The following is a 13,328-nucleotide window of genomic DNA, read 5'->3' on the forward strand; positions in this document are numbered from 1 at the left end:
GCCTCTTCTGCTGCCTCTCAGGTGCACAAGCAGGGAACTGGATCAGAAGCAGAAGTGGGACTGGGTCCTAGGCATGCTGATGTGGGATGTGGGCACCCCAGGTGTCAATCTAACTGGCTGCACCACAACACCTACCCTAATTACATAGCCCATAGCTGCCGCCGGTGGGCAGGCCCCGGGCCTTCCTGACTCCCCTCAGACTGGGTCCCTGATGAGGCATAAAAAAAGAAAAATCAAGGAATGACAAAGCGTGGTATTGCACTTATCATACCCTGGGTTCTGTTCTCACTGCACAGCACTGATAACCTTTTGAGGCCTTGGCATTTGCAGAGGAGGGAATGGAACCCAGGGAGCATTAGTAGCTGTGCATGGTCTCTGGGCAGGGCCAGCCTGTGAACCCAGGCAGCCCGGGTGCTGTCCGTCAGCCAGCACCTTCCTCTGCAGGACCCCGAGCTGGGCACTGCCCTGGGCACGTCCACGGGCTAGTCTATTGTCACCCTCAGAGGGGCTTGGTATCATCAGAACTGCATCGTCCTGCCCAGTGCGACCCCAGAGGACTGCTCAGGGTTACCCAGGTAGGGAGCAGCAGAGGGGTGCGATTGGAGCTGCTGAGTGGCCAGGCCCCTCCCCAGCAGTGGTGACGCTGGCCCCAGCCCTCTGCTGCTGCAGGCCCTGCAATGGTTCCGGGTGCACAGGGCCATGGTTTGCAAACTCCTGTTTGTCCGCCCGCCCCACAGGCCCTCCAGCTCCCCCTGTGAAGCCGCTGGACAGGATCTCTCTAGGGATCTGGTGCCCTGAGCTCACAGTCCCCGGGGCGGGGCATGGGGGTGGGGCTTTGGATTCGGGTCTGCTTTGGTGGGAATGGATATATTGTTTTCAGCATTTATTTATTTACTTATTTCAAAGGCAGAGTGATGGAGAGAGGGAAAGACACACACATACACAGCACATACACACAGAAATCTTCCACCTGCGGGCTCACTCCCCAAATGCCTACAACAGGCAGGGCAGGGCCAGGTTCCAGCCAGGAGCCTGGAACTCCATCCAGGCCTCCCGCATGGGTGGCAGGGTCCAAGCACTTAAGCCATTGTGCGCCTTCCAGGGCACGGGAGCAGAATCAACTTCCTCATCTTTGAAATGGGCACAGTAAGAGACCTCAGCCTTGGGCTGTTAGGACTACCATTAACATGTGTAAAGCTTTAGTGCTGAGCAGGCCTCCATAAACAGTAGCGATTAGAATTTTTAAGGCATTCCAAGAGAGCTTCGGGGGTATGCACCCAGGGGAGGAGGCGCTGGGGGGTGTGATAGTAATAATAATAGCTGGCAGTTAGTTCTTGCTGAACACTGTAGGTACTGGGCAAGGCGCTTTGCATGAATTATCTCACTGAATCTTTAAAAAAATAAAAAAGATTCTTGAAAGTCAGAGTTACAGAGAGGGGGAGAGGAGAGCGAGAGATCTTCCATCTGTTGATTCACTCCCCAGATGGCCCCAACGACCAGCACTGGGCCAGGTTGGTGCCGCGAGCTTCTTTCAGGCCTCCCAGGTGGGTGGCAGGGGCCATCTTCTGCGTCTTTCCCAGGCCATTAGCGGGGACCCAGATAGGAAGTGGAGCAGCCTGGACACAGACAGGCACCAATATGGGATGCTGGCATCACAGGCCACAGCGCCTGCCCCTCACTTAATCGTTTTAACAACAATGGATTAACCCATTTTATTATTGTTAACCTTATTTTCCAAATGAAGCAACCAAGGTCCAAAAAGGCTGCAAACTGGGCTCAAGGCTGACCAACACCAGAGTGATTGACAGCACCAGGGGACCCGCTGCCCGCCCCCCACCTGTGATAGCCTCCTGGATTGTGGAGGGCAGGTTGAGGGCAATTATTTTACTGAAAAAATTAATTGTGGGTTAAGTTGCTGCTTGTGTCCCAGCAACTTGCCTTCCAACCCAGCTCTCTGTTAATGCTGCCGGGAAGCAGCAGGGTGTGATGCCCAAAGGGCTCGGGCCTCTGCACTCATGGGAGAGACCTGGATGGAGTTCCTAGCTGCTGGCTTCAGCCTGGTCCAGCCTAGGCTGTTGCAGCCATTTGGGGAGTGAACCAGAGGATGGAAGACCTCTCTCTCTCTCTCTCCTCTCTCTCTCTCGCTCCCTCTCTGTCACTCTACCTTTCAAACAAATAAGTCTAAAGAAACATGGATCAAGAACATGTAGCTAAAATATAAAAATCATTGAATCAAATCCCTGCTGCTCTAATGGGGGAGCCGGCGTGCAGTAGGGAACAGGCCAGGGGTGTCTGAGGGGCTCAGCTCCAGCTCCACGCCACCCTGTGCCACTCCACTCTGCCCTCCATCCCTAGACAGCCTGGCCTTTTTTCCCTCCTGTGGAGCTGCACTTCACCACCATCAGCACCACAGGGCCTTTGCACTGATTGCCCCTGTGTCTAGAAAGCTGTTCCACCAGCCCTTCGGCCTTTTTTCTTCTTCAGGGCTTGTCTGGCCCTGGGTGAGGTCAGTGCACCTCACAGAGACTCCCTTAGTACCCTGTCCTCCTCTTCACAACCCGGATTTCAGCTGGAGAGTATATTTTTTTTAATGCTGCGATTTTATTCCATTCTATTTTAGGAGGCAGAGAGAGAGAGAGCTCTCACTCCCATGTGATGGTTCACCCCCTCCCCATTCCTGCATTGGCTGGGGTTGGGCCAGGACCAAGTATAGAGCCAGGACCTCAATCCAAGTCTCTCACCTGGGTGTCAGGTGCCTCCCAGGGTCTGCATTAGCAGGAAGCTGGAGTCAGAATCCACACACCCGGATGTGGGATATGGGTGTCCTGGCATGCTAAGGGCCAGGCCAAATGCCCACTCCACAATGACAATACTTTTTGAAAAAGTTGATGTATAATTCATATACTATAACACTTACCAAGCTCAAGTGTAGACATGTACAAATTTGAGTACAAGTGTATTCATAAGGTTCTGCAGCCATCACTACAATCTAATTCCAGGACATTCCATCAGTTCAAGAAGAAACCCCGCATTCCAGCCCTTAGTCCCCATTCTTCTGGGCCTCCTGCCCCTGGCAATGTTCATCCAATGTTGGTATCCACAGATCTGCCTAATTTTCTCATAAATGCGACTTCTTTCACTTAGCATAATGTTTTTGAGGTTCATCCATGTTGTAGTGTATATCAGTACTTTTTTTTTTTTTTTTTTGACAGGCAGAGTGGACAGTGAGAGAGAGAGAGACAGAGAGAAAGGTCTTCCTTTTGCCGTTGGTTCACCCTCCAATGGCCGCCATGGCCGGCGCACTGCGGCCGGCACATTGCGCTGATCCGAAGGCAGGAACCAGGTGCTTCTCCTGGTCTCCCATGGGGTGCAGGGCCCAAGGACCTGAGCCATCCTCCACTGTACTCCCTGGCCACAGCAGAGAGCTGGCCTGGAAGAGGGGCAACCGGGACAGAATCCGGTGCCCCGACCGGGACTAGAACCTGGTGTGCCGGCGCCGCAAGGCAGAGGATTAGCCTATTGAGCCGCAGCGCCAGCCAAGTACTTCATTTTTTGAAAAAGTCTCACTCATTTATTTACTTGAAAGGTAGAGTGACAGAGTGAGAAATAGATCTTCTATCAGCTGGTTTATTCCCCAAATGGCTGCAACATCTGGGGCTGGGCCAGGTTGATGCCAGTAGCCAGGAGCTCCATCTGGGCCTCCCACATGTGCGGCAGGAACTCAAGCAGCTGAGCCATCCTTGGCTGCTTCCAGGCGCACTAGCAGGGAGCTGGATCAGAAATGGAGCAGTCGAGACTGGAACTGGCGCCATGAGGATGCTGTGTTGTAGGCAGTGGCTGAATGTCAGGTGCACAGTGCTGGCCTCGCTAGATACGCTTTTAACTTTAGAATTTTTACTAATCGAAAAAGAACACATCTCATAGATACAACTCCAAGAAGATGACCGTACTTCCTTCCCTTCCTCCCCCTCCCCCTCCCCCCAACCTCAGTATTCTATATATGATCGAGTCACAGTCCATCGTATGGACATACCACGTTTGTTTATCCGTTCATCTGTTGATGGGTATTTGGGTTGTTTCCACTCATTGGTGATTGTGAACACGTGAAGAACTTTGTTATAGAACATCAGACGAGGTCCATAGCAGGAGACAGACACTGACAGGATGATTTTATAAGAACCAACATATCACTTTGAAAACAACACAGCTGCTCCTCAAAAAGATAAGTATCTGCTCGCCCTACAACTCAGCAGCTCTGCTCCTAGGCGAACATTGCATGGAAAGCACGTGTCCCCCCACACACACCAGTGGAGGGTGTCCACAGCAGCCCAAAGGTGGGGACAGCCGGAACGACCCTCACCTCAGCTGACCAGCGAATGGACAAACAGTGGCGCAGCTGTGCAGGGGCTCCCTGAAAACACCCTCGGCTTACCCAGAGCGGGTACTCTGCAGATAAACCGTGCCCCGGGCAGCAGGGCCAGCCTCCTGGCCCTCAGTAGTGGGAGGGGACAGCCAGCAAGTCCAAATCACACACACGGAGGCTCCGACTTCCATCTGCCTCGCAGGTGGTCTTGGATGGCTGTCCAGTCCCACCCAACTCTGGGACTTGACATTGGTCCGGGCACCCTGGTTGTGGCTGGACCTGAACTCTCCGCAGGAGCCAGGCCAGGGAGAGACCACCAGGCAGCAGAGCCTCAGGCAAGGTCCCTGCCCTTCGGCGTGCTCGCCCCTGCTCATTAGTGGCCCTGGGGAGGCAGACAGCAGGTGCCCACTTATCCTGCAGCCCCTTCCCACTGGGAGCAGTCTCCACGGGCGGGCAGGGAGGGATAGGACCCAGGAAGATGCGACCCTGGGCCTGCATTTCCAAGGCCGTGTCGATGGGACTCAGGGCACCCCACAGCCACCATGGTCTCTGCACGGAGGTTGCCGGGAATTCTGGCTTCCAACAAATGCGGCGAGGCCACGGACTTTTATTTGAGAATAATTTTCATTAGCCGGAAACGGGGAGTTTAATAAATGGCAAACAGAACTTTCCAAGGCCACAGCTGGGAAACACTCGCTTTTTTAAAAATTCCGCCCGGCTTCCCAGGCCGGCAAGCACCCCGACACGAGGGCCCGATTGCCAGAGGAATCTGTAAGGAAAACAAAGCTTATTTTTAGAGGAATATTTTAAACTTGGTCTCGGCAAGCTCAGGAGTTTTCTTGTCTGTCTCGAGTCCTCAATATCTTTCCTTCTATTTCGGAGCTGCCTCTCACTCCCAGGGCACAAGAATTCCTATCTGGCAAGAGCTATTTCTAACCAGAGGAAAATAAAAGGGCCCCCCGCCCGCCCTCCCCACCCCCGGAGAAAGAATGGTTTCTAAAAATGTCCGAGGCAGCCAGCACAGCGCAGGTGTGCCGGGCGGTGAAGGTGGGGCTGGGGTCCCTGAGGGCCTGGGGCCTCTCCAGCCACCCTGCCTTCGGCTCTGACCCCCGGCCGCTGCCCTGCAGGAAGCGGAAGCCCGGTGGCCCCACTTCCGGGTTTTGAATGCAGTTTTTAAACTTGAAAGAGGCCTGTGTTTCCTCTTTAGACTTCGGTAACGCCCTGTCCTCCACAGAAATACCTGCACACATGCAGACCCAAACCCACAGCAATGCTCTCAGCTCCCCACACGGCCACCTGAACCTACACCAACCCTCACACTCAGGTCCACTCACAGCCCCCTGGACACACCTGCCCACCACCACCACACACACACACACACACACACACACGGTGAGGCACAGAGCTCATGGAGAGTGGAATTTACAGATACTTTTATTTGGTACAAAATGTTTTGAACTTCATTTTTCCACAAACTTCTTGAGGTACCCTCCTGTATAGCTATGCACACACCTGCAAACACACTGAACCCCCGCATCACAACACACCCCTATAGACCCCAGACACATCTCAACATCCACATAGAACACACACTCACACACACACACACAGTACCTGCCGACATGTATATAACACATAGCAGGACAACGTGCACACAGACACCTGCTACACACACACACACACACACTGGTGTGCTCACATTGATGGAGAAGCACATGGGCACACCTCCATGGTCCTCCCCTCCCCATCCCTGGATATACACACATACACTTCAAGGTCTGCCCAAGACTGCCTGGACAGGACTGGGCCCTGTTGGAGCTGTGGCTTCCAGCCGCCCGGCTCTCTCACCTCCCTCTGTAGGGCTTAGTGGGGAAGGCCGCCCTGCCACCACACACCACGGGGCCCTGGCCCCACCCTCCCTCCTTGGTCTTGCTGGCAGCAGGGAACTGGAACTGTCCCAGATGGCCACAGCTCTGCACAGCTCCCTGGGAGTGCGAACAAGAAAACAGAAATACAGTTCAACGAGGCAGCAGCAACACAGAGGGGCCGGGGCCCCTGCCGGAGGTGAGCCTGCCCGGCCTGAACCCCGCAGCCTGTCAGCCTCTCAGGGTTGTGCAACTTCCGGTTTCAAGCAAACCTGGTGACAGTCACATCTACCCTCGCTGTCACCACAAAGAAGCCGGAGTGGAGTGGGTTCCTGGGGACGGCTCCCTCCAAGGTCTGTGGCTTTCTAGCAGGCTTCCTCTCGTGCAGGCTCACCTGGGATTTTTCTTTTCTTTTTTTAAAAACTTTATTTGAAAGGCAGAGTGAGAGAACTTCCATCCACTGGTTCATTCCCCAGATGGCCAGGACGGCCAGGGCTGGACCAGGCTGAAGCCAAGAGCTTCTTCCTGGTCTCCCACGTGGGCGCAGGGGCCAAGCACTTGAGCCATCTTCTGCTGCTTTCCCAGGCCCATTAGCAGGGAGCTGGATTGGAAGTGGATCAGCCAGAACCGGTGCTCTGAAGTGGGATGCGAGGCTTTTTCTGAGACGCTTCCGTGTCCAGGCAAGTTTTAACATGGAGCATCCTAGAGTTGGGCCAGACTTCTCCTGCATCACGGCCACCAAGCCTGGTCCTGCAATCGGGGTTCCTGAGCTGTCCCAGGGCTCACAGCCCTCCATCTCCTCCCATGGCTACAGCCATTGTGTGTGTGTGTGTGTGTTTCCCCCTCTCACACAACCAGCAGTAGATTCAGACAGCGTGAGCGGTAGGAGCTGCGCACACGCAAGCATCCTTGCTGTGCAGCTCAGGTGACACACGGTCGCAGGCTGCTTGAAAACACACCTTGTTCTTTCGTCTGGGAGATGCCACACCTCGAAGACCCTGCACACTCTCACAGTCTGCGCCCGTTGTCACAACACAGCAGGAAAGGACTTACCGGGACTTCATTCGCTCCAGCTCCGTTCCCCAGGCCGGGATGCCCTGTTAGTCCTTGCAAGCAATTTTTTGCTTCTATTTCCTTCACTTGCAAGAAAGCTTTGCCAGGGGCAGTCAGGCCCCCATGGTGTTGTGCTTTGCTGTCCATCCCAGCCAGGGCCCTGCCCCGCCCCCCACAGGGCTGCGGCATGAGGAAACCGCCTGGCGACACCCTCCACCCCCACCCCAGGTTTTGAAGACATCAAACTTCAGCTGCTAGCAGTCAGTCTTTCCAACAAGCCAAGTTTGAAACAGTGCTGGTTTAGAAAAATAAGTTTGGGAATGGAGTGGAAGCAAGGCCTTTGAAATGAAGTTTGGCCTAAACAGCACCACACTGTAGACATTTCCTCCTTGCTACATTTTTCATGATAGAGGCCAGGGAGCCTGCAGGGTCTTTGCACCTCCCCCTTGGCCTGGAACTCCCCCCCCCCCGCCCCCCAATGGAGACTTTCAGCCAGCCGCCCACCACCCCCGCCCCAGCATCTGGGAGAACTCTGATTCAGTTCCCCAGCCCCTTTGGCAGAGCGCGCCAAGCCCCAAAATGCTCCAGTTAACACCAGTGCAATCATCGTTAACGCGAACCAGCTGCCCCAGGCCCGGGGCTGCACCAGCGCGCCCCCGCCCCTCCCTCTCAGCTGTGAGTCACAGGAGACCCTGGCTGATGCAGGGCCCACAGGAGGGGTGCAGGCAGGGGTTGATAAGGCCCAGCTGTTGCAGAGAAGTGCGCAACCCAGGGCTGAATCTCTTACCTCCTTTTGGAAAGTGTTAGGCCGTGTGCGTGTGTGGGAAGGGGGATGGGGAAGGAAAGACATGATTTATGAACCTCATTTTTGAAGTTTTTAAAGTAGTGTTTTGAAGAGAAGAATGGAGGAGTCATCACAGCAAGATTTTGTTCAACTGTTTGAGAATCAGCAGGCCAATCAATGCAGTCTTTTCCTTTTTCCGGAGACCCGGGTCGAGACCGGCTTTCTGGTCACTTAGACTTCCAGCACAGACACCGAGTCCTCTTGCATAAGGAACCTGTCTGTGCTCACTCCCAGAGGAAGTTGTCTGCGTAAACAAACATCACCCAGATCCAAGTTTAATCTGCTCAATCCTCCTGCCCGTCCCTCCCAGCAAGGACACCGTCAGGCCTTCCGAAGTCCAGCCAAAGCCACCCTTCTCCCACCCAGGCTGGCCTGGTTGTTCGCCTCGGCTCAGGCCCCGTGGGCCTGGGCTGGCAGAGCGAGCCTCTGCCCCTTCCCCACCGAGCAGTTCTGCTTCCTGGGCGTCCCAGCAGGAAAGGAAAAAAAAAAAAAAAAAAAAACCGGACCTTCAGCTGCCACTGCGGCCACGTGACCCGTTCAGTGACTCATGCAGGCCACGCCCCCTGAGGGCTCCCGCCAGGCTCAGCCCGTTGGCCCAGGCCGGGATGCATCTTATTAGCAAAGGGGACAGTTAACCAGTGCCGCTTACAGTCCCAGTAATTATTTCCCCTCAGCTAAAGGAATTCGCCATAAAAAACGCAGGTTCCCTTGGAGGAAGGCTCCACCAGCTCGCTCCCCTCCGAAGCCCAACACCTGGGCGGTGCCTGACACGCGCACAGCAGAGAAAGCCAGCCTTTGCTGCTTCAAAAGAGAACTGCTTCCACAGGACCAGTTTTTTTCCCAAAAATTTTATTGGGGGAAAACTACAAAACATTTACAGTACAATGTTTACAGTCACAATTTGTAGTGAACTGATTCCCCAAAATATATTACAACTCAAGTTGACTTCTCTTGTTACATTCAAACACCCACTTCCGCGAGAGCAGTCCAAGGGTGCGCGCGTGGTGCTCCAGCCACCTGTACCTACACACACTAGAGCGACCGCCCATTCATCCGCTGTCCAGGAAGGCTCGGGAAACGTCCCTGCCCTTCTACACGGAAAAAAAATAGAATAGTACAAGTTTTGGAATTTTCTGTAATCAAACAAGGCATATTCATGTACTAGATACCATTTCAGCGCTAAGAGGTGGCCTCTTTGTATCTCTATAAAAAAAGTGGTAAAGATCTCTTCCTTTTGTGCAGTTGAACCCATCCTACATTCAGATTCTCAAGCACTAACAAAATACTTATTTGGTTGAGGAAGATTTAAGGCAAGTTCGGGCCCTTTCGAAGGCACTGAGACTACCCCCCCCCCCCATTATTGCTACATGTCTGTATACTCCAGAGTGTCACAGTAGAAGTGGTGAAACAAGCAAACAAAATACTTTTTTGCTAGTTTATAAAGGTGGAATTAGAAAAAAAGCATGCCACACTTAAGCCTGATTGCAAAGCATGGTCATTCTTTTTTTTTCTATAAACTTGGATGGGCTACAACCATTATACATTCTAAGAAAACTCCTAAGATAGTCCTCAAACTACTTCCACAGCATCAACATAGATTTCTGTAAAGAAATCATGCAATCTTTCAAAATTTACGTAAACAAGGAAAGAAATTAATGAAATAAATATTACATACAATCTCTTAAATTAAGATTTGTTTTACTCATTTACAATAAAATAACCAAGTGAAGTTACAAAAGGCATATATTACTGTGAAAAGAACATACACTCCACGTTTTGCCGATTAATAATGGCAATCATAATTTAACATAATAAAAGAATATATATCTATTGCTTCTCATCATACTTGATAAATACAGTATGAACAAAATTTTCAATGTATACTTTTCACAAGATAATAAATAAGTTAAATAGTTTTTTTTTCATGAGTTGTGGTGCAGTGGTGCGAATCAACTCAAAACAGCTAAAAATTCAGCAGTTATTCCCCAACGATTACAAACTAAGCTCTGCCCACGACTTCCAGAGAGCAGACAGCAATGGTTCTAAACTAAACATCCACTAAGTGGTGGCAATGAACCCAGTAACCAGTATGAAACTTTGGAATGCAAGGGTTTGTTTTCTTCCCCCAGATGTACGCCTAACTATGTTAAAAAAACAAAAAGAAACGAAACGAAACTATGAGGGCTCCTATCAAGGCATATTCTTGGCAGAAATACTGGATTCTAAAAGCCCATAGGTTAGCAAGGCGGTGGCTGGCGGCCCCTGTTCCAGGCAGGGGTTCGCATCCGGATCGGACCCGCCGCATTTCAAGTGAGGACTGGAATGGTGGCTGGCAGCTGCTGTGCTGGGCGGACTTGAGTCCCAGTCTCACCGGAGACCTAAAAGAGTTTCAAAGGTTTGGCTTTTTTTTTTGTTCTATTCGCATCACAACTGCCCTGTTGCATTTTGTTCATCCATACAAAAAGTTCGTTGGCTTTTCGTTGCTCAACAAGACTTGAAAACTTGGTAATAATAATAATAAAAATAATAATTATAAAAAAAAAGAGGAAACCGAAAGGCGGGGGGAGGAGTGCGGACCCCTCCCCGCACACAGTTCGAGTCCAGGCTCTCGGGTCGGGCCTGCGGCCTTCGGCCCGGCCCTGCCGCTCCCCCACGGCGGCCTTCCCTTCCTCCTCCTCCTCCTCCTCACTGGCGCCCTCTTGCCTCAGTCGTCGGAGATGGAGAGGCGGCTGAAGATGGGCAGGCGGCGGCCAGGGTCCAGGCTGGGGGACTCGGAGCCGCTGAGGCTGCCCGAGCTCAGGGAGCCGCTCAGGTAGCTGTCGCGGTCCGAGAGCGAGTCCGGGGGGCTGGGGGGCGCGTCGAACACCGGCGACTCGGACAGGCGGCGCGGCAGCTGGAAGGCGAAGGGCGGCGAGGGCGGCGCGGCGGCCGCGGCGCTGGCGGGCAGGGGCGCGCTGGGCGGCGCCGGGGGCTGCGCGGGGGGCGCCAGGCCCTGCTGCTGGCTGCGGTAGTAGGCGGCGGCCGCGGCCGCGGCGGCGAAGTTGTGGGTCTGGATGGCGAGCGGCGTGATGAGGCTGCTCAGCTCCGGGCCGAAGGCGAAGGCGTTGTTGGCGCACGAGGCGGCCGAGCAGGCGGCGCAGGGCGCGCCGGCCGCCAGCAGGTCCTCGGCGCCCCCGGAGCCGTAGAGCAGCGCGGCCGCGGCCGCCGCCGCCGCCGCCGAGGCGCAGCACGTCGGGGCGCCCGAGGGCGTGGAGGCCGCCGAGGCCGAGGAGGAGCAGGAGGAGGCCGAGGAGGAGCAGGACGAGGCCGAGGAGCAGGAGGGCGGCGGCGGCGTGCGCGACGTGGGGCTGTCCAGCAGCAGCGGCGACTCGAGGCCGCCCGGGGGCTGGTGGTGGCCCGACGGGAAGCCCGAGAAGCTGAGGCTGTGGTGCAGCTTGGGCCGCGGCTCCCGCGCGAAGCCCAGGTGCAGCGCATCGCGCGCGCTGAAGGCGCGCAGGTCCCCGGAGGCGCCCCCCGACGGCGCGGGCCGCCGCTCGTCGGCATTGTGGATGAAGTGGCAGCGCGGCCCGTAGGGGCAGAAGCCGATGGTGTGGAAGGTGCGGCACAGCTCCGTCTTGTACTTGGGGTGCCGCGTCAGGCTGCGCAGCTCGTGGAAGCCGTGCGCGAACTGGCACTTCTCGCCGTACTTGCACGTGCCGCTCTCCTCGAAGGGCCGGCACAGCTCGGTCTTGTAGCGGGTCGAGTTGATCTGGGAGCCGCCGGCTCCCTTCTGTTGCTGCTGCTGCTGCTGCTGCTGCAGGTGCAGGCTGCGCTCGCCGTTCTCGCTGAACGAGCGGTCCCGGAATTTGTTCTCCTTGTTGAGCAGGGCCGTGCCGCCGCCGCCGCCGCCCCCCGACGGCTCCTTGAGGGTACCATAGGAGGCAGGGCCACCGGCCGCCGCGCTGCCGCCGTTAGCGGCGCCCGGGAACTTGGGCGAGCAGCTGCCGGGGCTCGGCGCGGGGTGCGCCAGGGCGTGCAGGTTGCTGGCCGAGTGCCGTCGGAGGAAGCCCGGCGCGAAGCCCGAGGTGGGGGCGGCGGCCACGGGCGTCCCCACCGCCTTCTTGTCCAGCATGTTGTTCAGGTTGAGGTTGGCCAGGGATTTCTCCGTCTGCCGGGGAGGGGAGAGCGAGCGGGGAAGGGATGAAGGACGGACGGCTGCACAGTCAGCCCCAACCTCCGGCTTCTTCTTTCCCACCTCCTTTTCCCCCCATTTTTTTTTTTTTTTTTTTTGCAGGCTTCGCCTCGGCCTCCACCCTCCTCCCCCCGTACACACGCGCAAAAGAGCAGCAAGTTTGCGAGCGAGGCCCGCGAGGGCGGAGGCCGCCCAGCCTGGCCGCGCTGGGCTCCGACATGTGATCTGCAGCCCGCGGGCCGCCGGGTGGGCGGCGCAAACGCCGTCCGGGAAGCCCCGGGCAGCGTGGCCGCGGCGGGCTCCTCCCCGCCCACAAGGCTCGAGCACACCCGGCTGCAAGCGGCGGGACTCTTCCCCGCCGCAAAGTCACGGCGCCGAGGGGTCGCCCCGCCGCGCCACGTCCGAGACGGCCCGGGGCCTCCGCTGGCCCGCGCGCCCGCCGCTCCCTCCCTGCTGCCCCGCGTACCTTGCACAAGAAGTCGATGTCGTAGAAGGCGGACAGAAGTGTGGTCGACATGTTTCTGGGTCCCGTAATGGTCGGAGCCGCAGGCGGGGAGGTCGGGAGGAGCCCTCGGGGCGGCGCGGCCGGCCTCGAGCCACGACGAATAACGGGCGAGGGGCGGGCAGGGGCCGAAAGTTTGCCGCGGGGCGAGCGGAGAAGCGGCGCGGACCGGGCAGGGGCTGCCCTGGAGTGCGGAGCGGGGCGGGGGGGAAGAGGAGAGGGAAGCAGAGCGCGCTCCTCCGCGCCCCGGGGTGCCGGCCCGCCCCCCGCGCGGAGCCGACGGCAGCTCGCGGACTGCTGGAACTCGGCGGCCCGCGAGCGCGCGCCCTATATAGAGCCCGCGGCGCGGCCGCGGCGGGGCGGGCGCGCGGGGGGCGGGGACACCGCGCTGACCCCGCCGGGGTCTCCAGGCAACGCCGCCCGCCGGCTCGCGGACGTCAGGCGCCTTGCCGGCTTCCCATTGGCCGCCGCCAATTTTTTTCCTGGCGGGGGGGAGGAGGGAGCGGGGAGACTTCGGGGCGGGGCCGGCC

At 56.5% G+C, this 13,328-nt stretch overlaps 1 protein-coding gene across 1 annotated transcript; it reads right to left on the reverse strand.

Moving 5' to 3' along the window:
- Positions 1-8,966: 8,966 nt before the first annotated feature.
- On the reverse strand, positions 8,967-13,085 carry ZFP36L2 (ZFP36 ring finger protein like 2). Its single transcript, XM_062209348.1, has 2 exons — positions 12,763-13,085; positions 8,967-12,272 (listed from the first exon to the last, which is right to left on the reverse strand). The coding sequence occupies exons 1-2, from the start codon at positions 12,811-12,813 to the stop codon at positions 10,830-10,832; spliced, it is 1,494 nt and encodes a 497-aa protein (XP_062065332.1). The 5' UTR covers positions 12,814-13,085; the 3' UTR covers positions 8,967-10,829.
- Between the last annotated feature and the right edge of the window lie 243 nt (positions 13,086-13,328).

Source organism: Lepus europaeus, chromosome 13 (assembly GCF_033115175.1).
Source record: "Lepus europaeus isolate LE1 chromosome 13, mLepTim1.pri, whole genome shotgun sequence".
Lineage (NCBI taxonomy): Eukaryota > Metazoa > Chordata > Mammalia > Lagomorpha > Leporidae > Lepus > Lepus europaeus.

Excerpts from the sequence above, each read along its gene's own strand:
- ZFP36L2 (XM_062209348.1), bottom strand. The coding sequence starts at position 12,813 with ATGTCGACCACACTTCTGTCCGCCTTCTACGACATCGACTTCTTGTGC. Across the intron at positions 12,273-12,762 it reads ACATCGACTTCTTGTGCAAG|ACGGAGAAATCCCTGGCCAA; the intron begins GTACGCGGGGCA and ends CCTCCCCGGCAG.